Here is a 27,809-nt window from a genome sequence, read left to right as displayed (position 1 = left end):
TTAAGGAATAGGACAATATTTTGGCTAGTTGCCATATACAATTATACTAGGATACATCTTATGGTGTATACGTGTTTCTAGATAATGAAGCATTTTGTGATTGGGTATTTTTAATTTGTAAAATTATTTTTTTTATCACAGTAATATCTGTTCAGTTTAGGAAAAAATAGAAAATGCAAAAAGGAAAACAAACACATTGCTAAAGCTTTTTAAATGGTCTTTGAGACTATTTGGAAAAAAATAACTGGGTGGCTTGGTGCTTTTTAAAAAAACACACACGTTTTATTTAGTGTACATAACACGTTGCAAAAGTGTCTGCATTCTTTAAGATCTTAGCTAAATCCCTGATACCATGGCAAATTCAGTATTTTTATTGTGTAGCCTCCCTTCAGATCTTGCATTGCACATATAACTGGAGTAATTAAAATGTTGCTCTGCCTTTTCTACTTAAATATTATTGTAGGTTTGTTATTTATATTTTACTTTTTTAAAAATGGAGATATAATTAACATGGCGTTAATGTTTCAGGTGTACAATGTAATGATTCCATGTTTGTATATATCGCAAAATGATAACCATAATAAGTCTACTTAACATCCATCACCATACGTAATTACAGAATTTTTGTCTTGCAAAGAGAACTTTTAAGATAGTAAATCTTTCAAGTATGGGATACAGTATTATCAACTGTAGTGTTATTTTCTTAATTGTTAAAGCTACGTTTTCCTCCCTGTGGGAACATTGTTTTTAATTGCTTTTAATTTTCTAATGGAACTGTATAGAAGAGATTATTATGTTTACAGAAATCCATTTGCAGATAACTTTTAAGGAATTTATCTGTTCTGCAAAAATAGAGGAGAAAAGAGTATGAAGAAATAGATAATGACTGTTACCAAAGCTTCCTTGATTATGTATTGGCAAACAGTACTGGAGAAGTCAATGATATACCTGTCACTTTCTTCTGTAGTTTGTGGCAAACACACACACACACACACACACACACACACACACACGGTTACATGATTTCTACAGCTTCCTTCCTGTGCTGTTTTGAATCTCTCAGCCACCTGATACCTGTGAGATGTCATTGTGGTAGTGCTTACTTAAGGAGACTGGAGGAGAAGTTTTTGTGGTTGAAAGCAGTAGACGTAACAGCAGCAGATGGCTTTGTGAGCCAGCCAAGACCGTACTTCTACTTGCAGGTGTTTGGTGACATCTGAGTCCCCACTTCAGGAGATGAGGAGCCTGCTTTTCACAGATTGGGATGCTAGTGATACTGAAAGTGTTTTTTGAATTTTGGGCCTCTGCTGTAGGCTTTCTCCAGCCACTAACAAGTATTTATTGAGTGCCTACTGTGTGCCAAGCTACAGCTCTAGGTACCATGGTGACTCTGTGACTGAAACAGACAAAAATTGCTGAGCTCTTGGAGTTTACATTCTGGTGGTTGGGGTGGACAAACATGCAATAAAGGAAATTATACAGTATATAAAAAATTGTTAAGAAAAAAATAGATGAGAATTGGGAGTGGTTGTGCCAAGTTGAGGAGTAATACTTTCAACTAGGGTGATTAGAGCAGGACTCAGTGAGAGGGCAACATTGAGCAAAGACTAAAAAAAGGTGAGAAAGGATTGTGTGTGTGTCTGGGAAAAGAGCTTCCAGCTGAGGAAGGAACCAGTGCAGGGTGCTGGGTGGAAGCACACCTTCACAGTCTAGGAACAGAGGGGAGGCCTTGGCTCTGGGCCAGTGACTGGTGAAGAGGCAAAAGATGAGGCCAGAAAAGCCGTGGGGCTGGTGGGGCCATTGTGCTGGGCCTGTTGGTTCCCCTGTCCCAGGCATGGTCTTAGCCAGTGGGTAGATGACAGGTTAGAGTAGGTTTGAGCCGGAAGATCAGGAGTTCTGTTGTAGAGAAGATGAAGATGAGATGTCTGTAGACAGCTGGATAGAGGAGCTAGCTGCACATTAGAGCGCTTAGGTGCAGAGAGATATTTGGTTGTAGATGTAAAAGTGCATATTATCACCTGCAGAAGGAATCAGTTTTATTTGCAACCACTTATGTTTTGATATTTTCCTTTTACTTTTATATTACTACATACATACACGCACATATTTAAAAACAGACCATATATATGTGTGTATTTATTTATTGAGATAGTTGTAGATTCTCACACAAATGAAATAATACTAGGAGATTCTTTGTACACTTTGCCCAGTTTCTCCCACTGGTAACATTTTGTAAAACAACAGTATAATATCACATTGACATTGATATTGACACAATCCATCTCTTATTCAGACTTTTCTACTTGTATTTGTATTCATTGGGAGCCGGGGGCGGGGGGCACGTTAGTTCTGTACAGTTTTTCACCTATGTAGGTTCATGTATCCACTACCATAGTAGACACTGAGCAGTTCTATTCCCCAGGAAAGCCATTTGGTCCAGGACTCTTATTTGTTGGGAGATTTTTGATAACTGATTTATTTTCTTCACTAGTTATGGGTGTGTTCAAATTTTCTATTTCTTCCTGTTTGAGTTTTGGTAGTGTGTGGGTGTTTAGGAATTTGTCCATTTCTTCCAGGTTGTCCAGTTTGTTGGCATATAATTTTTCATAGTATTCCCTGATAATTGCTTGTATTTCTGAGGGATTGGTTATAATAAATCCATTTTCATTCGTGATTTTATCTGTTTGCGTCCTCTCTCTTTTTGAGAAGCCTGGCTAGAGGTTTATCAGTTTTGTTTGTTTTTAAAAAAAAACCTAGGGGCGCTTGGGTGGCGCAGTCGGTTAAGCGTCCGACTTCAGCCAGGTCACGATCTCGCAGTCCGTGAGTTCAAGCCCCGCGTCAGGCTCTGGGCTGATGGCTCGGAGCCTGGAGCCTGTTTCTGATTCTGTGTCTCCCTCTCTCTCTGCCCCTCCCCCGTTCATGCTCTGTCTCTCTCTGTCCCAAAAATAAATAAAAAACGTTGAAAATAAATAAATAAATAAATAAATAAATAAATAAAACCTGAACTCTTAGTTTCGTTGATCTGTTGTTTTTTTTTTTTTTTTTTTGGATTCTATATTCATTTCTGCTCTGATCTTTATTATTTCTCTTCTTCTGCTGGGTTTGGGGTTTCTTTGCTGTTCTTCTTCTTGTTCCTTTAGGTGTGCTCTTAGATTTTGTATTTGGGGTTTTTCTTGTTTCTTGAGATAGGCCTGGATTGCAATGTATTTTCCTCCTAGGACTGCCTTTGCTGCATCCCAAAGTGTTTGAATTGTTGTGTTTTCATTTTCATTTGTTTCCATATATTTTTTAATTTCTTCTTTAATTGCCTGATTGGCCCATTCGTTCTTTAGTAGAATGTTCTTTAATCTCCATGCATTTGGAGGTTTTCCAAACCTTTTCCTGTGGTTGATTTCAAGTTTCATAGCAGTGTGATCTGAAAGTGTGTATAGTATGATCTCAATTCTTGTCTATTTATTGAGGGCTGTTTTGTGACCCAGTGTGTGATATATCTTGGAGAATGTTCCAGGTGCACTCGAGAAGAAAGTATATTCTTGCTGCTTTAGGATGAAAAGTTCTAAATATATCTGTCAAGTCCATCTGGTCCAGTGTATCATTCAGGGCCATTGTTTCTTTATTGATTTTCTGTCTAGATGATCCGTCCATTGTTGTAAGTGGAGTATTAAAGTCCCCTGCAGTTACCACATTCTTAACAATAAGATTGCTTATGTTTGTGATTAATTGTTTTATATATTTGGGTGCTTCCGAATTTGGTGCATAGACATTTATAATTGTTAGCTCTTCCTGATGGATAGACCCCGTAATTATTATGTAACGCCCTTCTTCATCTCTTGTTACAGCCTTTAATTTAAAGTCTAGTTTGTCTGATATAAGTATGGCTACTCCAGCTTTGTTTTGACTTCCAGTAGCATGATAAATAGTTCTGCATCCCCTTACTCTCAATCTGAAGGTGTCCTCGGATCTAAAATGGTATCTTATAGACAGCAAATAGATGGGTCTTGTTTTTTGTTTTGTTTTTTTTTTTGTCCATTCTGATACACTGTGTCTTTTGATTGGAGCATTTAGTCCATTTACATTAAGTGTTATTATTGAAAGATACGGGTTTAGAGTCATTGTGTTATCTGTAGGTTTCATGCTTGTACTGATGTCTCTGGTACTTTGTGGTCCTTGCAACATTTCACTCACAGAGTCCCCCTTAGGATCTCTTGTAGGGCTGGTTTAGTGGTGATGAATTCCTTCAGTTTTTGTTTGGGAAAACCTTTATCTCTCCTTCTATTCTGAATGATAGGCTTGCTGAATAAAGGATTCTTGGCTGCATATTTTTCTTGTTCATCACATTGAAGATTTCCTGTCATTCTTTTCTGGCCTGCCAAGTTTCAGTAGATAGGTCTGCTACTACCCTTATGTGTCTACCTTTGTATGGTAAGCCCCATTTATCCCTAACTGCTTTCAGAATTCTCTCTTTATCCTTGTATTTTGCCAGTTTCACTCTGATATGTTGTGCAGAAGATTGATTCAAGTTACGTCTGAGAGGAGCTCTCTGTGCCTCTTGGATTTCAGTATTTGTTTCCTTCCCCAGATTGGGGAAGTTCTCAGCTGTGATTTGTTAAAGTACACCTTCAGCCCCTTTCTCTCTCTCTCTCTCCTTCTCCTGGAATTCCTATGATACGGATATTGTTCTGTTTGATTGAGTCAGTTCTCTGATTCTCCCCTTGTGATCCAGGATTTTTTTTTGTCTCTCTCTCTTTTTATTTTAATTTTTATGTTTACTTATTTCTGAGACAGAGAGAGACAGAGCATGAGCGGGGGAGGGGCAGAGAGAGAGGGAGACACAGAATCCGAAGCAGGCTCCAGGCTCTGAGCTGTCAGCACAGAGCCCGACACGGGGCTCGAACTCATGAACCGTTTGATCATGACCTGAGCCGAAGTCGGTCACCCAACCGACTGAGCCACCCAGGCACCCCTCTCTTTTTTTTTTTTAAATGTTTATTTACTCTTGAAGGAGAGAGAGAGAGAGAGAGAGAGAATGTGAGTGGGGGAGGGGCAGAGAGAGAGGGAGACACAGAATCTGAAGCAGGCTCCATGCTCTGAGCTGTCAGCGCAGAGCCCATTGCGGGGCTCGAGCTCACGATCTGTGAGATCATGGCCTGAGTGAAGTTGGTTGCCCAGCCGACTGAGCCACCCAGGCGTCCCTGTCTCTTTTTTTTTCGGCTTCCTCTTTTTCCATAATTTTATCTTCTAATTCACTTATTCTCCCCTCTGCCTCTTCAGTCCATGCTGTGGCCGCCTCCATTTTATTTTGCACCTCATTTATAGCATTTTTTATTTCATCATTACCATTTTTTAGTTCCTTGATCTCTGCAGCAATAGATTCTCTGCTGTGTTCTATGCTTTTTTCAAGCCCAGCAATTAATCTTATGACCATTTTTCTAAATTCTTGTTCAGTTATATTGCTTATATCTGTTTTGATCAGTTCATTAGCTGTCATTTCTTCCTGGAATTTCTTTTGAGGAGAATTCTTCCATTTTGTCATTTTGGCTAGTTTTCTGTCCCTTACGTGTTTTAAAAGCTTGTTATGTGCTCTACCCCTGCGAGCACTGCTATATTAAAGGGGGGGTCATACACTGTCCAGGGCCTCGCCCTTCAGAAGGTGTTTTTTGGAGAGTGTTACTTGCTCTCTGTTGTTGTGACTTTGGTTATTTTATTTCCCTACTTGTAGTGGTGTTTTGGACCCTCCACCAGGTGTGCTTTGATTTGTTCCTTGGAGTAGCCATATGGCCCATCAGGTTGTCCTGGTGTATCCCTGGTAGCAACTCAGTCTCTTTTCCTCCCAGCCTCTTGGGGTTCAAAGTCCTTTGGCTTCAACCCTTCTTTGAGAGACGTGGGAAGTTTGGATCTCCCTACTTCTCTGCCATGTTGGTCCCTCCCTCAATACTGAGCAGTTCTAATTAATACTTGTTATAACCCTCCCATGCCCCTGTACCTTACAGACAGGTAGGTAGGTAGATGGGTAGAGTTATACAGATATATAGATACATAGATTGATTTGGTTTGGTTTGGTTTTAATTAGCATTTTTTTAAGTTGTGGTAAAATACACATAACCAAATTTACCATCTTAACCATCTTTCAAGTGTGTAATTCAGTACTGTTATGTATGTTCACAGTATTGAGTAACCAAGCTCCAGAACTTTTTCATCTTGCCAAACTAAAACTATATACCCATTAAGCAACAACTCCCCATTCTCCGTCCCCCAGCTCCTGGCAACCATCTTTCTGTCTTTATAAATTTGACTGCTTTAGAGACCTCATATAAGGGGCGTCATACATTATTTGTGTTTCTGTGACTAGCTTATGTTAATTACCATAATATTTACAAGGTTCATCCACTTTGTAGAATGCGTTAGAATCTCTTAAGGCTGAATAATATTCCATTGTATATATACACCACAGTTTGCTTATCCATTCACCCATCACTGGACACTTAAACTGCTTCTACTTCTTAGCTATTGTGAATATTGCTATTATGAACATGGGTGTACAATATCTCCTCAAGACCGTGCTTTCAATTCTTTTGGATAAATACCCAGAAGTAGAATTGCTGGATCATGGGTAATCCTATTTTTAATTTTTTAAGGAATGTCCATACTGTCTTAAAAGCAGATGTCCCATTTTACACTCCCACCAGCAATGCACAAGATTCCAATTTCTACACATCTCCACCAGCACTTGTTACTTTCTCTGTCTCTTGTTAATAGTAGTCAACCTAATAGATGTAAGGTGATAATCTCATTCTGGTTTTGATTTGCATTTTTGTGGTAGCAAATGATGTTGAGCATCTTTTTATATGCTTATTGGCCATTTGTACATCATCTTTGGAGAAATATCTGTTCAAGTCCTTTGCCCATTTTTGAATGGGTTTTTCTGTTTTCTGTCATTGAGCTTTCTCTATATTTCTGGACATTTAATCCCTCATCAGATTATGTGATTTACAAATATTTTCTCCCATTTTGTGGGTTGCCTTTTTATTCTGTTGATAGTATCCTTTGGTGGGCAAAAAGGTTTTAATTTTCAAGAAGTCCAGTTTGTCTATTTTTTTTCCTCTTAATTCCTGTGCCTTTGATATCATGTCTAAGAAAACATTGTCATATCTAGTGTCATGAAGCTTTCCCCCATGTTTTCTTCTAAAAGTCTTATAGTGTTAGGTTTTATATTTGAGTCCTTGACCCATTTTGAGTTAATTTCTGTATATGGTGTAAGGTTCCAGCTTCATTCTTTTGCATGCAGATGTTCATTTTTTCCAGCACCATTTGTTGATAAAACTGTCCCTTTCCCATTGACTGGTCTTGGCACCCTTGTTGAAAATCACTTGACCACATATGCAAGTGTTTATTTCTAGGCTCTCTATTCTGCCACACTGGTCTATTTATCTGTCTTCATGCCAGTAACACACTGTTTTGATTACTGTAGCTTTGTAGTCAGTTTTGAGATCAGGAAGCATTAAGACTCCAGCTTTGTTCTTTTCCAAGTTTCTTTTGGCTATTTGGCATCCCATGACATTCCATAAGAATTATAGGATAGGTTTTTCTATTTCTCCAAAAATGTCATTGCAATTTTTTGTTTTGTGTGTGTGTGTGTGTGTGTGCATGTTTTTTTTTTTTTTTCAAGTAAATGCAGGGCTGAAACTCATAACCCCAAGATCAAGAGTTGCACACTCGACCAACTGAGCCAGCCAGACACCCCTGTCCTTGCAGTTCTGTTAGGGATTGAATTAAATCTGTAGAATTTGGGGTATTGTTGACATCTTAACAGAATTAAGTCTTTCAGTTCATGAACACAATATGTCTTTCCATTTATTTCTGTCTTTAATTTCTTTCAGCGCTGTTTTCTAGTTTTCACTGTACAGCTCTTTGGCCCCCTTGGTTATGTTGATTTCTAAGTATTTTTTTATTCTGTTTTAAATGGAATTGCTTTCTTGGTTCTGTTTTGTATTTTTCACTGTTAAATGTATAGAAATGCAACTAAGTTTGTTGATTTTGTGTCATTCAGTTTTACTAAATTCATCTATTCTCTGGAATCTTCAAGGTTTTCTATATAGTAGATCATGTCCTTTGCACCCATCTTATATTTTAATATTGTTTTGTAACTTTTTTCACTTAATAAATGTTTCAAACATTTCCCCATGTTTCATTTTTAGTTACAGATTTACCAAAATTTGTTAAAACCAGGTATTAATGGGCTATACAGGAGAGAAGTGATTCCAGGAACAATGTGCATTGGGCAAAAACCTCAAATTCCCCCAAGCTTCCATTTCAGCAGGGCGTGCTCACATCACAGATGTATCATTGGATCTGCCTCGTGAGCTGTCAGAGCATAAAGGCTCGGAGACAGGAGCCCAAACCAAAGGTCTGAAGGCCACTGAGAGGGCCGGCTACTCTCATTTGGGCCCTTCCTGCTGCTCTCTGGCCATTGCTCTTTGTTTGGACTTCAAGTTCCACATGTGGGCTCCTCCAGGAATCTTTTCCTCTGTTGCAAGGGAGGAGGATTCTACCTTACCACACCTGGTCAGAACCCAGCTTCTGAGATTGACTCTTTATTCCTGCTATATGCAGAACATTTGTGCTGCAGTCATCAGATCAGCAACCCCCAGGCAGGGGACAGGGGACAACTGTCATGGCTCCGTGGAGAGAGTGACAACAGGGTATTGTGTGTGGTCTGAGGAGGGGTGCAAGAAGGTGTCCAGGAGGGGGGACCTGGAAGCAGAGCCCCAAGGAGAACGGACTTTAGTGGGTGTGCAGGGAGAGGATGCTGGCCGTTGTCATTCAGAGGATGTGACGTTGCTTGGCAGCTCTAGGATCCAGGGAATGGATTACTTTCTCTTTTGTCTCTGTCACAGTACAAAGAAAGATGGAATGCAGGAGGCAGTTGGGAATTCATCTTTATCATTGTGCTATGCCACAGTGTTTTCTAACTAGTCAGGCCATAGATCCTTTTCCTCAGCTGTACCTCAAAGAGCCCTTTAGAAAAAAGGAGGTCTGTTTCTACTGAGGGAATGTGAACCACTGTTTTTCTTGGACTGAAGAATCTAGTGCTAAAAGGAGGTAGGGAGCCAGCACTATGCTCGTGGCTTTGTGTAGGTGCACTACAGTATTTCTTCTGCTTTGTGGCACATCTCTACAAAAGCAAACACGGTGCCCATTACCCCAGTCACACCTTTCACCAAAGCACATCTTGATCTCACAAATGTTCACGTGTGAAATGTGACGTCTTCGAAGCAATGTGACATGGCCTCTTAATCTCTCTCAGAAGGTGCTTGTAAGGGTGACTGTGTCTTCCCCATTGTTCAGATTAAATAACTTATGAGCAATAGGGCTGAGAATTCCACCCAGGTGCATTCATTGCTCTAACCCAGGCCTATTTCCAGCCCTCAGTTCTGTCTTCCCTTGGAGCCTTAAGGCCCCCTCCAGCTTAACAGTTCCCTCCAGTCTTAACAAAAGCCCATTCCACACAGCTTTGTGGAGCTGAAATGTGAATCTGATCGTGGCATTCTTTTGCTTCAGAGATAGCTATAGAAGATGGTCTGCTTTCCACAGTGGTGCCTTGCTGGGCCCTGCCCCTCTCCCAAGCCTCCTTTCTCCCCACACTCTGCAGCAGCTTGTCAGGCTTATTCTGCATTTCATGCCATATCCCCTCTGCCTGACATTCCCTTCCCTCCTCTTCTGGCTGACTTCTCCTCAACCTTTGGGACTCACTTCAATTGTGATTTCTGTAGGAAGGCCAAGCTTAGGTAGCTTTCCACCTGTGCAGACATCCATCACTAGGAGCTTCCTGAGTGCAGAGCTGAGCCATTCATAGCTTTACTTTCCCTCGACTTAGTCCAGTAGCAGGCTCATAGTAGACAACCACCAAGGTGGATGGATGAGAAAACATCCTATTGATGCTATGAGTGGGTTAGTGGTCAAGACTCGTGCTATGACGAGTACCTGTGCAACAGAGCCCCTCTGCTAAGGTAGCCTCTACTCTGAGTGTTCTTGGGGAGTCAGGCTTGTCTTTGGCTTGCACTTAAGTGATTTTGATGTACTTCTTGAGGGGACATACAATGTCTCATATACTTAAGGAATTGAAAAGCACTCCTATAGTCAGGTGGATACTCCTCCCTGATGGCCTTCTCAAGACTGTCGCTGAGTCAGCTAGAACTTTTTTGGTGAAAATGATAAGTATGCAGATCCAGTTACCTTAGGCAGAAAAGTGAATGAATTAGCATTTTGAGTAGTCTCTTGTATAAAAAACTACCCCCAAAACCTGCTGGCTTAAAACAATAGCTGTTTTATTATTTATTTGTGATTGTGAAACCTGGCCAGGCCCAGCAGGGACAGCTCAACTTAGTTCTGCATAGAATCTGCTGGGGTGGCTAGAGCAGCTTGGGACCAGAAAACGTCAGTCTGGGTCCTGTGCCAGGGCCTTGATTCTCACTGTTGTCTGGGTTCTTTGACCCTTTTTATGTGGCCAGCTTGGAGGTCTCTACATGGTGGTCTCAGGGTACTTTAACTTCTCACATGGCAGCTGGCTTTCTCCAGAAGTCAAAAGTTGAACTGGACCTGTTTGAGGCTTAAGCTCAGAACTAGAACAGCATCACTTCAGTCACATTCTGTTAAAACAGGTCAGAGAACCAGCCCAAATTCAAGGAGAGGAAAACACACAAGGGCAGGAGTCCTGGGGAAATGTGGTTCAGTGGAGCCTAATCAGATAGCTGCCTCCCCCGGCCTGTGGGACTGAGGTGTCTGGGGTGATCAGTGCTCAGTATAGCAAGTCCAAGGCCAAGCCCAGGTCATCAGGACTAGTTGTGCACATATGCATAGCTCTCACTGGTGCTCTGTCTCTCTACTTCACCTTTCATCTGTAGGCTTTAAGTCACTTCCCTGCAGGCAGTGTCATCCTAGCCCTCCAGCATCTCCAGGAGTATCCCCTCCTAGCTCCCCTGGAGGAGAAGTACATTTCCATACTTGAATCTCAGGCTCTGGAAAAAGCAGCTTATGTGGCCTTGGGCAAGTTTCCTAACTTGTGTGCCTCAGTTTCCCCCTCTGTCAAATGAGGATGTCAGAACTATCTACTTCAGAGGACAGTGTGAAACTTATCCTGGGCTGTGCTGCCTGCAGGGCTTGAGTGGCACATCAGATGCTCATTAGAGCATGTCATGGACTGGGAAGAAGAGGTCCACAGGGCTTACCCCAGTGTGACTCTGCCTCTCCTGGAAGGAGTAACTGGCTGGCACCTCCAAGGACTGGCCCATTGCAGCTTCCTGAGAGGTCCTGAGTAGAGATGGTGGTGCTAATGGGGTTGACACTCCTTGCCACTGCCCTCACCATACTGGGAGACATCTGCTCTTCTGAATTTCACGAGGCTCTTAGTGGTACTAATCAGTTGCCTTCCTCTGGTGTCTGGCAGGACCCTGAACCTCACTTAGTCTCAGCACTAAGTGCCGTGGTCTGCACAGCCTGGGCCCAGAACTCCTACTGTCCTTTCTTGTTTCTTGAGGCTTCCCTATCAGGCATTTGTCATGGCCCATATGGGCAAGAAATCCACCTTCTTGCTACTGCTTCCCTCCCAGGTCCTCAGCCTGTGGAAAAGTGTGGCACATTCTCAGCAGCAGCATTTCAGGCTCTCTGGCTTAGCACACCTGGCAGCCACCTGACCCAGGAAGGGTGTGGTGTGCCAGTGTAGTTGTGAGTGCACAGGCACAGGGGTACCAGTTTGAGCATTCCCAGTCCTTCTCACCTGTGTTCTTAGCACCTGCCTTCTTTTACCTACTGTATATTGTTTTCTGGATTCTTCTTTTGAAGATGAAGGTGGGACTAATTAGGGTCTGCCATCTAGACTATGGAAGAACAACTTGCAATAACTCTCTTTCCTCATGCCCCCCGAGTGTGCTCCACTGCTGGTTCTGGCTCCTTCAAAGCTATAAGAGTACCGAGCTGTGTTGGGGCTTGTCTTGGGAACCCTTGGAGTAAAAGCTCAGATCAGACCAGGGCTGAATTTCCTATATGTTTGGGACAGCTTTGAGTATGCATGTGCTCTAGGAAGGCGATCGGTAGCCACTTGGCTAAGTTTCACCTTTCACTGTAGAGCTCTGACTCTTGAGTATGTACCTGGAGGTGACCGAGGGTCTCAGGGACCAGACTGGAGCTGCCAGTATGATGTCAGGGGCTTGTAGCAGGCTGTGTTGTCTTGGATTTCAGTAAGTAGACGAAATAACATGTAATGTGATTTCCAACCTTCCTAGGGTTTCTCCTTGTTCTCTGAGACAAAATGGGTCCCTTGCATTTGGCACACCTGCTTGATACTGGCCTTGCACAGCTGTTTTCCCCACTACCACATGACAAGAAAGAGAGCACATTTCCCTTTGTTTTGTGGAAGCTCAGGCTCAATTTGCCTGCAGGGGTATGGCTATCCAGAAGAAGGTAAGGTGAGCTGGCTGTTTCTTGGGGCCCATGCTGGCCATTGCCTTTTTGAGTACCAATATTTTATTTTCTACACTTAGGCACTAGCCCTAGCAGGACTTTGAGCTCTTAGGCAGCCACCACCTGCCTCTGCCCTGCCCCTCCCTGCCTGCACTTGCCACCATGTGATTCTAGAGCTGGTAACCCTCATTCTGGTGTCCATGCCAACTCCTCTTGGGTAACAGAGACAAAGCATCCTCAACTAAAATACTCCTCAGCAATAGCACCTTGACTATATCAGTGATTGCTGGTATTCATCATGCATCTAATTTGTCACTAACCAAATGTTACTGAGCAACCACTCACCAGACCTATGCTAGAAGCTGAGAATGTGGTAACGAACACGACAACAATTGACATGCCACTCTTACCATGAAAGCAGATGAGGGACCCAGACAAATGCCCACAGGCCCCAGGCCCCAGGAATACTTCTAGTCTGCTGGGTTTCAAGCTGTCACGACGCCTTTGCCAGTCTGGTCCACCAAACTATAGCTAGCTACCTAGCTTCATGGGCTCCTGGTGGGGTCTGCACCCTGCTCTCTAGGAGCTAGTAGCTATAGTCCTTCCCCCTAGACAGACTGAACATCTGGTTGAATGAGGGCTCATCCTGTAGAGGAAGTTCAGCCAGAGGAGATGCTGAGAATGCTGACTTTCCACGGACTTTGATGCAGCACAAATGTATAGGCGGTCTTTTGGAAGCAGAAGCATGATGAGGGAAGTGATGCGTGTGATCGCAGTCAGCTACTGGTCCTACCCAGCTGTCAGCGAAGCAGAAAGGCCAGGGTGCTTATGTGTCCAGGCTGTCAGCCAAGTGCAGATCCATGGGATGGGGAGATGGCTGGAGGTATAGCCGTTGTGACTCAGCTGTTGTCGTGACCTGCTCATAGCCTTTACAACTGTGTGTCCTCAGAAGGTGGCCAGCTCTTGTCTGCTGGACATTTGTGCAAGTGCCCAGGCGATCTGTGGACTCAGTTGTTCTAGTGACAGAATGCTTTGTGCCACTTTTAGACTAAGCTATTTAATGTCACTTGGAGAGTCTTCCAGCAGTTTTTACTTTAACTGAAACTGTTAGATCACTCCACTCTTACAGATAATTTATCAACAGCCTATTATTTTTTCCTAGGAGCAGTGATTAAAGATATTACTCAGATAACCACCATTTCAAAATTTTTGACTCTGTTGATATTGTCCAATGAATACAAGCCAAGGTAGACGTTGTGTGTGTGTGTTTTTTTCTTTGTTTCTAGGCAAGCCAATTTTTTCAGTTGATATTCACCCTGACGGGACCAAGTTCGCAACTGGAGGACAAGGTACGTTCACAGAGTAACAGAGGGAGTACTCACAGCCCTGCCACCTTACTCTGCTTCTCCTGGTTGTCCACTGAGCTGAAAATAGAACACTTCTGTTTTTCAGTATGGATAAGATTCCATTTAAAATGTATAATTATAATCTATTATCTGAATAGGTTAAATAAAAATTCTTTTTTGGCTCTAGTGTGCTTGCTCTGTATAAATATTTTGGTAGTGGGTGTATCTTTTTAATTCCTATTCATTGGGCTAATATTAAAATCAGTTTGCATCCCCAAGCCCCAACTTATTGAACACAGAGAGTGGCAGGTGGTCCCGTGGATAGAGCCCCAGTCCCAGAGACTAAGGTTGGTTCCTCATCTTTGTTCTGACAACACTTGCTCATCTGAAAAGGAGGAGGAGGTGACTGAACTATGGAGGTAGTCGTGTAGTTATTAGGCCCATTTTCTGGGTTCAGAGGAATTTGGCTGAGTTAGAGAACAAGTATGCTGTAGGCAAGTAAAATGCCCATGCCATTTGAAAATACGGTCCATAGCATTGTCAGTGTACTACATCCAGTGTTGCGGTGTCACAATAATAGCCCTGCTTAGAAAGTCATTTATCAGGCCACTACACCAAGATATATATATGGTGGCATAAAATAGCATTCCCAGAGTCCAGTCCCTGGTAGCTTCCACCCCAGAACAGTGTCTTTCTCTGGCCAGCGACTCCCTGGATAAGAGTGCTTCTGTGAGTTCCAGGTCCTCAGGCTGGGTGCTGCAGAGTGGGCTGTCTATAGACTTCCTGCTGCAGGGGTATGCAGGGAGGACTTGATTTCCTTCCTGCATGCTGTGGGCTGCACCCAGAAGGTGCCCATCATGTCACCTACGGCCACTGGACTAAGCTGAGGGACTGGGTTTTTTCCTCATCCATAAGAAGAGGCATACCTTCCCACCCTTCTCAATAGAGTAAGGTCAAGAAGAGCTGTTTAGGAAATATTTTTACATAGTGGCCAATAGGCAGTTTCAGGTATGCCTTATGGTAATTCTTATCTGTCCATTCGTAGGCATTTAGTGGTTTTTACTCTAAACTAGTTCAATGAGGGGCTGGACTTTTCGTTAGGTATCAGTAATGGAAAGCTTAGAAAGAAAAATCATTGCCAAGATGCACACATAAATTTTTTAGCAGAATACTGTATCGCCTTATAACATCAGAACAGTAAATGCCCTCTTTCAGTTGATCTCCCATCTGCAGGTGAAAGCAAAGGGCAGATAAGGTAATGAACCTTTTTTCCTATGTTCAGGGCACATTTCATTCAGCCATGGACCCAGGCAGCATCTGGAAAGGGACCAAAGTATCGACAGGGATGTGCTGCTATCCTTGGGTCCTGAAAGGGTGCTGGGACATCAACTTTTCCAGCTCTTCATCTTACAGATGAGGAATCTGGGTCTTGGGCCTGGATGAGGACCTTCTGGGAGTCTGGAGAGATCTGTGTTAGAGGCCAGACCAGACCTCAGTGCCCTCCTGTTTTTTAGTGCAGAGTTCTTTTCAAAGTCAGGTTGGCCTCAGCCTACTACTAAATCCACATCGGTTTTGATCCCCATAAACACTTGTTTCTTCATCTTTTCCGTATATTAATAATGCAAATTTAGTCTCCTCTGATCTAGTCCATTATGGTTTATGAAAGCTAAATGAGGACTGTGTCTCAGAGTTAATATCAAATTTCTGCTTATTGCACATTGAAATTATTTTTGCTCCTTCATTCCAGGACAGGATTCTGGGAAGGTTGTGATCTGGAATATGTCTCCAGTCCTCCAGGAGGATGACGAGAAGGATGAAAATATTCCCAAGATGCTTTGCCAGATGGACAATCACTTAGGTATTACAGAGTGGCCCTTTGCAGGCTTTGCGTGTTGGCAGAGTGCCCAAGGTTAGCACATGTGTTTGTAATTAGAAAGATAAGGCCCCGTGCGGCGGTAACTCCCCTCGGCCTGCTGTCTGAAGGCACAGATGTTGGCTGCACACCTGGGTGAGTTATTCGGCAGAAGACTCGGCCCGCCCACAGAACCATCTTTGGACAGTCTGCAGGTACCTCTGGTGATTTCCTGCTCATGAGTCGTTACTGCCTGATACCATGGGGCTTTGGGGCCAGTGACCTGGAAGCAGTAGGGTTCTGGGGAAGGGTGTATTAAAGACAACTCACCAAAATGTCTCAAGATTGCCACTGTGTCACTCTGAGGCCCTCTGCCAGGACCCTTTTGTTGGTCAGACAGTGTTGTGGTTTCCTTTCCTACATTTAGCGCCTTAGTTTCCTGCCTCTGAGCAACAGGGTGACTGTATCTGGCTCTGGTTTCCAACCTAGTTGCCTCCCTGGAGATGCTCCATTAACAGTTATGTCCTCCCTTCCTTGACTCTGTGTGTTCTTGCTCTCCCATCTGTCTCTCAGTGCCCTCCGACGTGGAGTACAAGTCACAGGCAAGCCGTTTGTGGGCTACAACTTGGATAGTGTCCCTTGTATTGCAGGGCTCCCAAAGGCCCAGCTGTGAGTTGCTCTGACCCATCAGGAGCCAAGGAGGCATTTCTGCTGGTCTTAATTTATAAGTGCAGAACCAGTCAACCTGCAGTGCTGACAAGTTTGGAAAATCCAAATTTAAAAGGGCTACAGATGGGATGAAGTCAGAGATTTATGCTCTAACAGGCTGCTCCTCTGAAAGTTTTGGGAAGGGCATCTCAGCCTTTTTAGTACTTGCCCTCATTTTAAGAATTCTCCCTGCTAAGAAACATATCTCATCATGAGACAGCCCTTTTGAAATAATGAGATTTAGTTATCAATTTTCATGGAAAATTACCTTCTCCTATTGACTATTTGATCCAGCACTAACACTTCTCAGGTTGTGCAGAGTGTTGCCCTCCAAACTCTGTCCTGGTCATTTGTTATTACAACACAAGTAGAATAGTATTTGAACTGGATTGTTCTTCTGAGGCTTACCCACAGTGGATGCCTTGAATAGTTGAGACAGAGTAGGTTTTATAAACTCTTTGCATCTTGCCAGACTCTGCATAAAGCAAATGGGCGTGACTATTGGATTTTCATCACCCTATTTTTTTTTCTTCCCAGCATGTGTGAACTGTGTGCGGTGGTCAAACAGTGGGATGTATTTAGCTTCTGGGGGAGATGACAAACTGATTATGGTGTGGAAACGGGCTACGTAAGCATCATTTTCCTTTCTTCACATTTTATTTTTAGAAGCTTCTTGGCTGGTCTTAATCACAGTCACCTTTTCCCACTCTGGCACTGAAGTCCATAGAGCTCCAACTTCCTGAGTAGCAGGAAGACACGTAGGCCAGGAGTAGCTGGGGCCTGACCAGGGTGTCAGGAGGCCACCTACCTGCCTGGAGACCTGCTCAATCACCCCCTTACAGGGCTGCAGAGTATCTACCTGAAAAGCTCATTCTGTCCATTGCTGATGTTGGTGGTTTTGTTTGTTTTGTTTTCCAAATGAAATTTTCCAACATACAACATAGGTAAACATCAAGGTGCTCTGATGGAATTTGGGGGAGGGGACCCAGAGCCCACCCTCTTTGCCATTCACCTCATTCTCTGTCAGCCTCACCCTGGGATAGTAAGGAGTACCCCTTCAAAGTCCTTCTCTGTACCCACAATGAACTAACCATCACCTAGAAAACATTTTCTTTAAACCTAGACTGAGTCTCTCAGGGTGGGTCCTGGGACTCTGTTTCATAACCAGCTCCCCAGGTAACTCTGGGGGCTAGTCAGACTAGGGAACCAGACCCTAGCCCACTGCCTAGCCAAAGTGGCCCCATGGACATGGCCATGAGAGCAAAGACATGCTGTCTCCTTTGGTCCACTCGGTGAAGTTTTTCTGTGGGTCTATAAGAGTTCTGTGGGAGCAAAGGATGTTAACAGAGGCTCTGTGCATCAGTGGTGTTAACACCACCTTCATGGGGACCCACCCAACTGCTCACATGGCAGGAGCTATGAGTGCTTTCCAAGAGGGCTTTAAAAAGACTGTCGGTTTTGCTGCTTTAGTCAACATAAATAACATATTTAGTATATAATTTGGAAATCTGAAAAAAATATATAAAAGAAATCACCATCCCACCACCCGAAGAAAGCCAAAGTTAATATTTTGGTATTTTTTGTGTGTCTTAACCATTTTCCACGCATAGATGATACCCATGTTACATGTATTCTTTTTCTTTACATACTGATATCTAGCTGTATAAGATGTCCTGTGGCCTGCTTCTTTCACTTAATTATATATGGTGAACATTTCACCATGCAGTGGATAGTCTTTTACCACAAGATTTGTGATGGCTATTTGGTATTTGATAAAGTGCATGGAACATAACTTACCTAATCAGCCTCCGTTGTTCACCAATTCAATGCTTTCCAGCCATTGTCTGGTTTTGCTTTGTTCTGTCTGCCATGATAAGCTGTGCTGCAGTGAGCATCTCTGTGCAGTGCCTAGAGCATGCCTGGAGTGCCTTCCTGACTCCTCTTTCACACAGGTACATCGGCCCCAGCACTGTGTTCGGCTCCAGTGGTAAGCTTGCCAACGTGGAGCAATGGCGATGTGTCTCTATCCTCCGGAGTCACTCAGGCGGTGAGTGGGGCTGCCTGTTGGGGTGGGTGGCCCTGGCAGCTGTCTGAAATCAGCAGCAGCACCTCCACAGCCCCCGTGGACTGTTTTGGTTCTTAAAGCAGCCTTGCGTCTGGGCCATCCCTCCCCATCACCATCGGTCACACCCAGCCTGTCCCTCAAGGTCTGTGCAGTTACCATCCCCACTGCCTGCCTCCAGCTGCATTCAGCGCCCCCACTCCTGCCCTCATGGGGTATATGTTTATATCTTCAATGTAGAATCCCCACGTTCTGCTGTTTTTCCTGGTGAACTGAATCACTACCTTCATCAGTGGATCACTAAGTCTGTAAGCACACTTTATTTATTCCACAGAAACGAGCACACATAAAAAGGGGCTCAAGGAAAAGTTTTTCACTTGACCTTGAGTAATTTCGCAAAATGTTTAATAGATTTGGAATGGAAAGGGACAGATTTGGACTGAAGAGAAAGAAGGGCAATCAATAGCTGTCATAAGCCATGTGCTGTACACTCAGATGCCAGGGATACTAGAGGGACTATACCTCAAAATAGAAGCCTGTGGTCTTGCCCAAGAATGGCCTGAAGTGTTTTCCTAGTCAGGGTGACAGCAGAAGCCAGAAAGGCCTGACGTGCATGGTGGGTTGGCAGCATTTCACCACTGCTAGATCTTTACATACAAGGCAAGGGAGCAGCACAGAGTGGGGCTGGCTGAGTATCAAGGACCAGGACACAGATGGTTCTTGCTCCCCGTTAATGAAGGTGGCCTTTATCGTGGAAGAGACAGGAGACATTAAAAGCTTTGAGGTATAAGAGGGGGATCATTCTGACAGGTTAGAGAAGAACCTGTTTTAGTGGTTCAGATGAAAACTGCAAGGGCCTGAACCAGGCCTGGGATAATTGGGATAGAGAGGGAGAATGACTTGGGAAATTCTTAGGACAAAGCAAGTGAGGGACGAAGGAGATTCCTAGCTGGTGCCTACATTACCAGTGGTGTCCTCTCTCAGGCCATAATGATAGTGGGCTTACAGGGATGGACACCAGTTCAGTGTGGCATATGCTGAGTTTGGGGAGCGGGGATCGGGAATAATGTCACAAGACCCATTGGAATTGAGCCTGGAGCCCTGGGAGAAGATGGGACAAGAGTGAGAGGTTTGGAAGGCATCACCTATAATCTGCTGACAGGATATGCTCTGCAAATACTCTACAGACATGTTAAAGGTGAACAGACTTGCCTCTAGGTGACCATAGATTAATTCTGCATTTTTGAAAACTGACAGAGTAGCATTGTGTAATTGTTGATAGCCATAAAAACGTGTAACTTAACCTCACTTATTCACAGTTGCTCACAGCAAGGTCTATCTAGTTGGGCTCCTCTGGAACTTGGAGAAAGTGTCCATGCAGGTGTTCAAGTGTGGGGTAAGGCCTCAATGAGACCTTTGATGGGTTTCCTAACCTGAGACTTGAGCTGAGCCATAACCTCAACTTCTCTCCAGGGCTCTTCTTTACCAGGCAAGTAGGGTTGCCCACTTTCAGCAGGGTTACCCACTGCTTATTCAGTGGTCCTGATAGCAGCAGTGGGCAGAACTGTTGGAAGAAGAAAAATCAGTGGGAAAGCAGAAATAAATAGAAAACACTGGGTTTTAAAAGCAAAGTGTGAAAGGGGCGCCTGGGTGGCTCAGTCGGTTAAGCGGCCGACTTCAGCTCAGGTCACGATCTTGCGGTCCGTGAGTTCGAGCCCCGCGTCGGGCTCTGTGCTGACAGCTCAGAGCCTGGAGCCTGTTTCAGATTCTGTGTCTCCCTCTCTCTCTGCCCCTCCCCTGTTCATGCTCTGTCTCTCTCTGTCTCAAAAATAAATAAACATTAAAAAAATTTTTTTTTTTTTTTTAAAAAAGCAAAGCGTGAAAAACATACACTTGGCATACTTAATAGGGGGATAGGGAGAAAAGACCTAGATGAAATTAGAAGTAAAGGGTCTAGAAAAACATTTAACCTAGAGGGAAAAAAATCATCAGAGTATAGCATAATGTTTTTTGAACTAAAAAAATAAAATTCCAAAAAAATATAATCTAGAAAATGCAAGTTTTCAGAATTGATACCATAAGGTTAAGGAAAACTTCTTAAAGTAGTTAACCAATGAAGAAGTTGGAGTCATCAGAAATGACTCCTAATACTAAATTATTTGTTGACTTGTTGATGCATTGTTTCAAGCTTTTAAGAAAAATTATTCCAAAATGTAGAAATATTTATTCTTCAAAGGAAGCTATAACTCTGGGTTTCCAAAACTTAAAAGAACACACACACACACACACACACACACACACACAAAGCATAGATGAATATGAAAAAAGATAGAAAAATAAGAAACATAATGCAGGTGAATTTGGTAACTTTGGAAGAATTTTGTGTAAAGGTAATCTATTACTCTTAACAACATACTAGGAGGTTAAATAAGAAAAGATAGTTGGGGAACCTGGCTGGCTCAGTCAGTAGAGCATGCGACTCTTAATCTCAAGGTTATGAGTTCAAGCCTCACATTGAGCATAGAGCCTGCTTTTAAAAAGACAGTCATCTTAGGAGGTATTCTGAAAGGAATATCAGATAATTCAGCATCAATTTCTAAAAAATGTTTTTAAAATGGCCATAGGAAGTTATTTCCTTAACCTGAAAGTGTCCTATGTCTTTTTCAAACCAATGGCAAATATTATAACTCACAGTTGTTAGAACTTAAAAAAAATTGAAAAGTACTTAGGACTAATAAAAACGAGTCATTGGATTGGTCTTCTATAAGAAAAAAATTTTTTTTAATTTTTTTTTAACGCTTATTTATTTTTGAGAGACAGAGCACGAGCAGGGGAGGGTCAGAGAAAGAGGGAGACACAGAATCCGAAGCAGGCTCCAGGCTCTGAGCTGTCAGCACAGAGCCCGACACGGGACTCGAACTCACAAACCCTGAGATCATGACCTGAGCCGAAGACAGACATTAACCAACTGAGCCATCCAGGCTCCCCAAGAAAATTTTTAATTATTCATCTTTCATTAGTAATAGCAAATTAGAATATCTAATCATAAAAAGAGAACTCTTATACAGCAGGAACAAAAGTTGTAAATACCCAGGAATAATCTTACCAAGAAATATATGAGGTCTGTAAGACTTAAACTACAAACCTTTTTTGAGAGAGATAAAATGACCACTTGATAAATGGAAAAACTGAATAAAATAAAGACACAATTTTTTCCTAAATTCTTTTAACAAATATTTATTGAGCACCCAGTATGTTCTGAGTACTGTTCAACCCTCAGAGAGTTTACGTTCTTTTAAAAGAGACAGACAATAAACTAGTCATGTCAGAAACTAGAAGTTAAGTGCTGGGGAACAAAATAAGACGAGGTTCTCGAGGAGGCCTCACTGAGAAGGTGACATGCAAGGGAAGACCAGGTAGAGGTTAAGGGACAACTGTGTGCACATCCAAAGAACTTACCAAGCTAAAGGAATAGCCAGGGCAACAGCCTTGGAGTGTGGATGTGTGCTTGGTGTATTCAGAGAACTAGGACACAAGGAGTGAACAGGGGAGGGAAGCAGGGACAGGCCTTCTAGGCCATTAGGAGGGGCTCTTCTCTGAGTGAGATGGGAAGGCTCAGTAGGGCTTTGAGCAGAGAAGCAAGGCCTGTGGCAGCTGCATGGACTATGGACGGCACTAGAGAGACCACTGATGAGGCTGCTCACATAATCTTGGTGAGAGACAGTGGACCTGGGTTGTAGCAGTGGAAGTCACAAGGAGCGGTAGTCAGAGGCAGAGTTCCTGGTGGATGGGATGTAGGGTATGTGAGATAAGCAAAGGAATCAGGACGGCTTCCTTGACTGTGGCCTGGAGGGTGGTAAGGATGCATATGCCATCACCTGATGGAGAAAGTGTGTAGGTGGGACAGAAATGTTTGCTGGGGGAAATGTTTAGAAATGCTTTGGGGCATGTTTGGTTTGCATTGTCTAGCAGGGGTGTAAGTGTCCTGCTGCATAGGCATTTTGATATGTGAAAGTTGAGTACAGGGGAGAAGCATAGGTGGGACTGGAGGCCAAGGGTAGAGGTTGGGCTTTGGGGTGATGAGGAACAAGTGAAACAGGCTGAGTCGGAGAAGAGGCCAGTTTAAGACAGCGGAGAGAGCATTTGAAGGAAAAGTGATTAAGCAGTGCATCACATGTTGCCTGGGGGTCAGGTAAGGGTGAGGATATTGACCATTGGACTTGATGGCATGGAGGCTGCCCATGGCCTTGGCTACTGCTGTTCGTTTTGGTGTTGTTGGGTGGAAGACTCATTGGAGGATGCTCAAGAAAGACTGGGATGGGGAGGGGAGGAAATAGCTAGATTGAACCAGGCTGGGTTTTGTCAGGCACATGTGAAAACACGGGAGAAGAGCAGAGGGTTATGGTGGACTCTAATCCGAATAGGGAGACAGCAGAAGGCCCATAGCACCTGCAAGCCCTGTTGGAGTTGAGAGGGAGCTGGAAGCACTGGGTTGATGGTAGGAGTGTGGGAGGGTTGGAATGAGACCAGGGAAGAGTTGCAGTGATCTGTCAGGGAGGGTCTCTGGGCATGACTGGGAATGAGTGCCTGAGGTAGTAGAAGCCAAGGTCACTGGAGGAGGCTGTGAAGTTTAAGGATCCAAGAGCCTTGTGTCAAAACAAAACAAAAGATTATCCTCCTAGAATCAGCAAGGATGATGATGAGAGTTTCTGGAGTGACATGTGACCAGAAATTTAACTCTTTAAGTGCAGGAGGGTGTCAGATATATGTAGATGTGCAATGGGAAGGAGAGGGAGTGGTATAGTCTGAAGACTGAAACTCCAAAACAGGGGTTTAGGGAGAAAATTATGTCACTTATGTGGATTTACAGCATAACTTAGCAGTGACTCCGAAGGGCATTCGGAATTATAAGGAAGGTTGTGGAAGAAAACATTCAAAGCTTCAGTGATTTAAAATGTCATGGGTTTGGGACCAAAACTTAACCAACATTGAAATCAGGTACATGTACCTAACAACTTGATGTATTGTGAAGGAGGCATCAGTTATCAATTATGGAGATTCTATCACAAGTGATAGAATAACCATTATACAGTTTGTGGATGAGGGGAGAGTAATATAGAGCTTCACTAAGTACAGCATGCACTGAAATAAATTCCAGATATTAAAGAGAGAAACATTCTAAATAATTAAAGCAGAAGAAAATAATTGAATTGTTGCAGAAGAATTGAATATTTATCAAACCTCTAGCAGAGAGAATATTTTTGAAGGTTAACAGGCAATAAAAGACATCACTAAGGAGAATAACAGACTTTACGTCATAAATTGCCTGCGGTGTTAGGAAGTTAAAACTGATAGAATTTGCAGCTAATGCCTGTATTATCAATAGTCTATGAAAATTGCTAAGAAAATGAAATCTCCTTTCTGGAATTCTCAGCTGACTACTTCTCTGCTCTAAGACTTAGGTACCGCAGTGAAATTCTGATGTTTACACATTTGCCCCTCCTGGCCTGGAAGCTCCTAGAGGAGGTTCTTATTCCTCATTTTTATAGGCACTACATTTGTGCTTGTCAGACCTGCTGCACAAAAAACCTCCCAACAGACAAGAAAGGAAGAAAATAGTCTAAGAAGACAACTTTGTTAGACAAACATGTGAAAAATCTTCACTTTCATTACTAATCAAAGTGAAGTTAAAATATAAAAATGTACTTCATAAGTTAGAAGGGAAAAATCATAACCCTCAAGCTAATAAGAGAATTTGAAATGGACATCCTGCTTATAAAAGTGTAAAGTTCTAGAGGTCTCTGGAATGCAGTCTACAGGGTTAAGAGAGTCTAGACTTAGGAAAACCTTTAGGCCTTCTACCCAGAGTCCCACTTTGCCACATCAGTCACAAGAAATAAACCAGAGTGTAGAGAGTGGCATATGGCTGTGTGTTCATTAGCATGAAAACCTGGAAGCCAGTTATAGTTCATTGTTAAATTAGGTCTATTTATGGTAGTGAATGCTCTCAAAGACAGGATGCAGGGGCGCCTGGGTGGCTCAGTCGGTTAAGCGTCTGACTTCAGCTCAGGTCACGATCTCACGGTCCGTGAGTTCAAGCCCCGCGTCGGGCTCTGTGCTGACAGCTCAGAGCCTGGAGCCTGTTTCAGATTCTGTGTCTCCCTCTCTCTCTCTGACCCTCCCCTGTTCATGCTCTGTCTCTCTCTGTCTCAAAAATAAATAAACGTTAAAAAAAAATTTTTTTTAAATAAATAAAAAAAAGACAAAGAATGCAGAGCAAAACAGGAGAAGCCCTCAGGATCACATAGGCTATTAGAATACTAAATGCGTGGGGTGGCTGGGTGGCTCAGTCAGTTAAACATCTGACTCTTGATTTCGGCTCAGGTCATGATCTCACAGTTCAGGAGATTGAGCCCCTCATCAGGCTCTGCTGTGACAGCGTGGAGCTTGGTTGGGATTCTCTCTCTCTCTCTCTCTCTCTCTCTCTCCCTCCCTCCCTCCCTCCCTCCCTCCCTCCCTCCCTCCTTCCTTCCCTCCCTCTCCCCTCCCCTCCCCCTCTCTCATGCACACTCTCTCTTCCTCTCTCAAAATAAACATTTTTTTTAATTAAAAAGAATACTAAGTGCAGCACACTAGTGTGTATGCTGTGTGAAATACCAAGTACAATACCATGTGGGAAAAAATGCATTAAGCTGTCCCTGAAGATTTTTTTTAAAAATAGAAAAAAACAAAATAGAACTTTTGAATATTTTGCTTACACATTTTAAAAAGTCCTGTGAGGAGAGGACTAGAAAGCTGTTAACTTGATGCCGTATTTCTGTTTCTTCATCTCTCACCAGCCATTCTCATACCTAGCACTGCACCAGGCACAGAGGTTAGAAAAAAGTCACACCTGGATGGTGAGATGGGCCTGGTCATTGTCACTGTCACAGCTGATCTATATCAATGCCTTGGTGTGTGCCTGGCACCGTGCTACAGCACTTTTTCACATTTAATCCTTGTAATAACCCTCTGAGCTTTGTTTTTTGTTTTTTGTTTTTTAATCTGCATTTTACACATGAGAAAACTGAGTTACAAAAGAAGTGAATATGAATAATTGTGTTTGGGGGCTCTGTAGGGGAGGGATGCTCTGGCAGGATCTTGGAGATGAGGTCTGGTTCGTGCGAAGGGCCTGAAGATGGTCCCACTCATTTGGTACCTATTGAGTGCTGTGTGCCAGACATTCTGCCAGGTGCTGTACCTGTAGTGCCCAAAGGGCTCTCAGGCCCAATTGGGATCAGAGAAGCAAGCTTAGTGAGCCTGAGGCCACAGACCCAGCAGGTGTCAGAGCCAGGGTTCTTCTACGTAGCCCCAACCTCTCAGCTATGATCCTCAGTTGCCTCATCTGTCAAAGGGGTGATTGAGGTCACTTGAATGCTTCAAATGTCATGACCAATTCAAAAACATTAGTGGGGAAGTTTTGCAGATTGGTTTTTAAGAAATAGTCTAGTTATGATCTCAAGTTTCCTCAGACATGGAATGCTAGGGGTACTGGCCCACTTGGCAGACAGGCGTTGCTGAGTGCCCCCCTAGTCAAGTCTGTGCACCAGGTAAGAGACTCACTACCAGCCCTCTGTCTTCCAGATGTAATGGATGTAGCGTGGTCTCCCCATGATGCCTGGCTGGCCTCGTGCAGCGTGGATAACACTGTCGTCATCTGGAACGCTGTGAAGTTCCCAGGTCTGGGCCTCTGACTGGGTGGTGGCAGAAATGGGCCGCTCATCTGGAGCAGCGTGGGCTCTTGGTCTCCTTAGGCTGGTGGCAACAAGTGTCTCATAGTGGATGAGGATTCACATTGTCTTGTCAGAGACTCCGTTCTTTTGTTCTGCATCATTGACATTTGTTTAAGGTTTTAAAAGAGGTTTATGTTAAAGAAAATTGTAAATGAGTGCTAGCATGGATGTGCTGCAGATCATGAGGCTGATAGGATGGCATCGCATGTACTTGGGCACCTGGCACCCCCACATACACATATGCCCTTGAGGGTATGGCTTCCCGCCACTGGGGTCCAGCCTTCGCTCAGTTGCCATCTACTCTCTGAAGCCTTGAGCACATACAGGCTAACAAATCCAGTTTTGCAAAAGATTATTTTTCTTATTAATGTGTTTAAAGTCACAACAGATGGCATAACCTGGCATATCACTGCAGATTATAACTGGTAAGATACATATCCTCTTTCTGCTAGTATCTGGAATATGTTTTCTTCATGGGCTAAGAAGCATCCCCCGTGACCTTGATCCAAGTCATTTTCTCTCTTTATAAGCTACCAAGATGTGTAGGTCCATTTTCATCCTGGTCATGGAGTGCTGGAGTAGTATTTAGATTATAGATCCCTAGGACGTGCCATCCCACACACCTTTGTTTCAGTGATGACTTACAAAGGACTTTTAGCACAGTGCCCTTTCCCCTGAGCTGTCAGGCCAGCTCCTTATGGGGGGAGCTGCCAGGGAGGTTCACATCAGAAATGCTGATGTCAGAGCCCAGGTGGGCATGACCTTCTGTTCAGAAAGGGAAACCACTGGCAGAGCTACCAACTGCAGACAAGTCCAAGAGGCAGAATTTGCCTCTGGCCCAAGCCTGTGTCCCTCCTTGCCTGCCCTTTAGGGGGCTCATGCATCGTGCCTGCCTCCTGGGTGCAGTCCTTCCTTCAAGTTGCTTTGCCTTGATAGAGATCAGATTAGGGTGCTCTTCTGCTTGTGCCCAGGGGTGGGAGCTGACGAAGGTAGACTCCTGAGATCCCTTCTCTTGGCTAACCATTCCATAGCCCATGGATTGCAGCTCATGTTTAGACAGACTCATCATTTTCCCCTAGCTAATACCTTTCCAATCTCTTCTTTTTCTCCACAGAAATTCTCGCTACTCTGAGAGGCCATTCTGGCTTGGTAAAGGGGTTGACCTGGGACCCTGTTGGTAAATACATTGCCTCTCAAGCTGACGACCGCAGCCTGAAGGTGTGGAGAACGCTGGACTGGCAGTTGGAGACCAGCATCACCAAACCTTTTGATGAGGTAAGGATCCAGCCCAGGGAGCTTGGTCCATCAGCCCCCACTGGCCTCAGTGCACAGAGGAGAAACTGGCTGGGGTCCAGACCTCATGGGTGAATGCGGAGTTCCAGGGCCTGAGCAGACTGGTCAGGGTTCTCTGGGGCAGGCCCTCTGCCCCAAAGAGTCAGATGATGAAAATCTTTCATTTCTCAGATGGTATTAAATGTCCAACTTTGAAGTGAGAAAAAGCTGAAGAAAACCCCTTAGCAATGCTCCCTCACCATTGTGCCACACAGGTGGAGGAGACCCTCTCTTTTATTTTTCCTAACTGTGCTGTGGCTTTGCTCACTGACTTGCACTCT

At 43.6% G+C, this 27,809-nt stretch overlaps 1 protein-coding gene across 5 annotated transcripts in view; it reads left to right on the top strand.

Annotated features, from left to right (window-relative positions):
• LOC125914896 (protein HIRA) overlaps positions 1-27,809 on the top strand; it is a 100,911-nt gene that overhangs the window by 7,655 nt on the left and 65,447 nt on the right. For 3 of the 5 annotated variants that reach the window (XM_049620560.1, XM_049620558.1, XM_049620561.1), the window contains exons 1-6: positions 5,398-13,805; positions 15,550-15,660; positions 16,900-16,990; positions 18,315-18,409; positions 26,048-26,143; positions 27,311-27,471. In XM_049620560.1, coding sequence (XP_049476517.1) covers positions 13,688-13,805; positions 15,550-15,660; positions 16,900-16,990; positions 18,315-18,409; positions 26,048-26,143; positions 27,311-27,471 — 672 coding nt within the window. In that variant the 5' untranslated portion in view covers positions 5,398-13,687. Of the gene's footprint in view, positions 1-5,397; positions 13,806-15,549; positions 15,870-16,899; positions 16,991-18,314; positions 18,410-26,047; positions 26,144-27,310; positions 27,472-27,809 lie in introns of those variants that run through there. The other 2 variants (XM_049620559.1, XM_049620562.1) reach the window with 2 other exon arrangements.

The sequence above is a fragment of the Panthera uncia genome (genome assembly GCF_023721935.1).
Source record: "Panthera uncia isolate 11264 chromosome D3 unlocalized genomic scaffold, Puncia_PCG_1.0 HiC_scaffold_8, whole genome shotgun sequence".
NCBI classification, from domain to species: domain Eukaryota; kingdom Metazoa; phylum Chordata; class Mammalia; order Carnivora; family Felidae; genus Panthera; species Panthera uncia.
The sequence above is the reverse complement of the archived record's forward strand: the minus strand, read 5'-3'. Positions and strand labels throughout refer to the sequence as shown.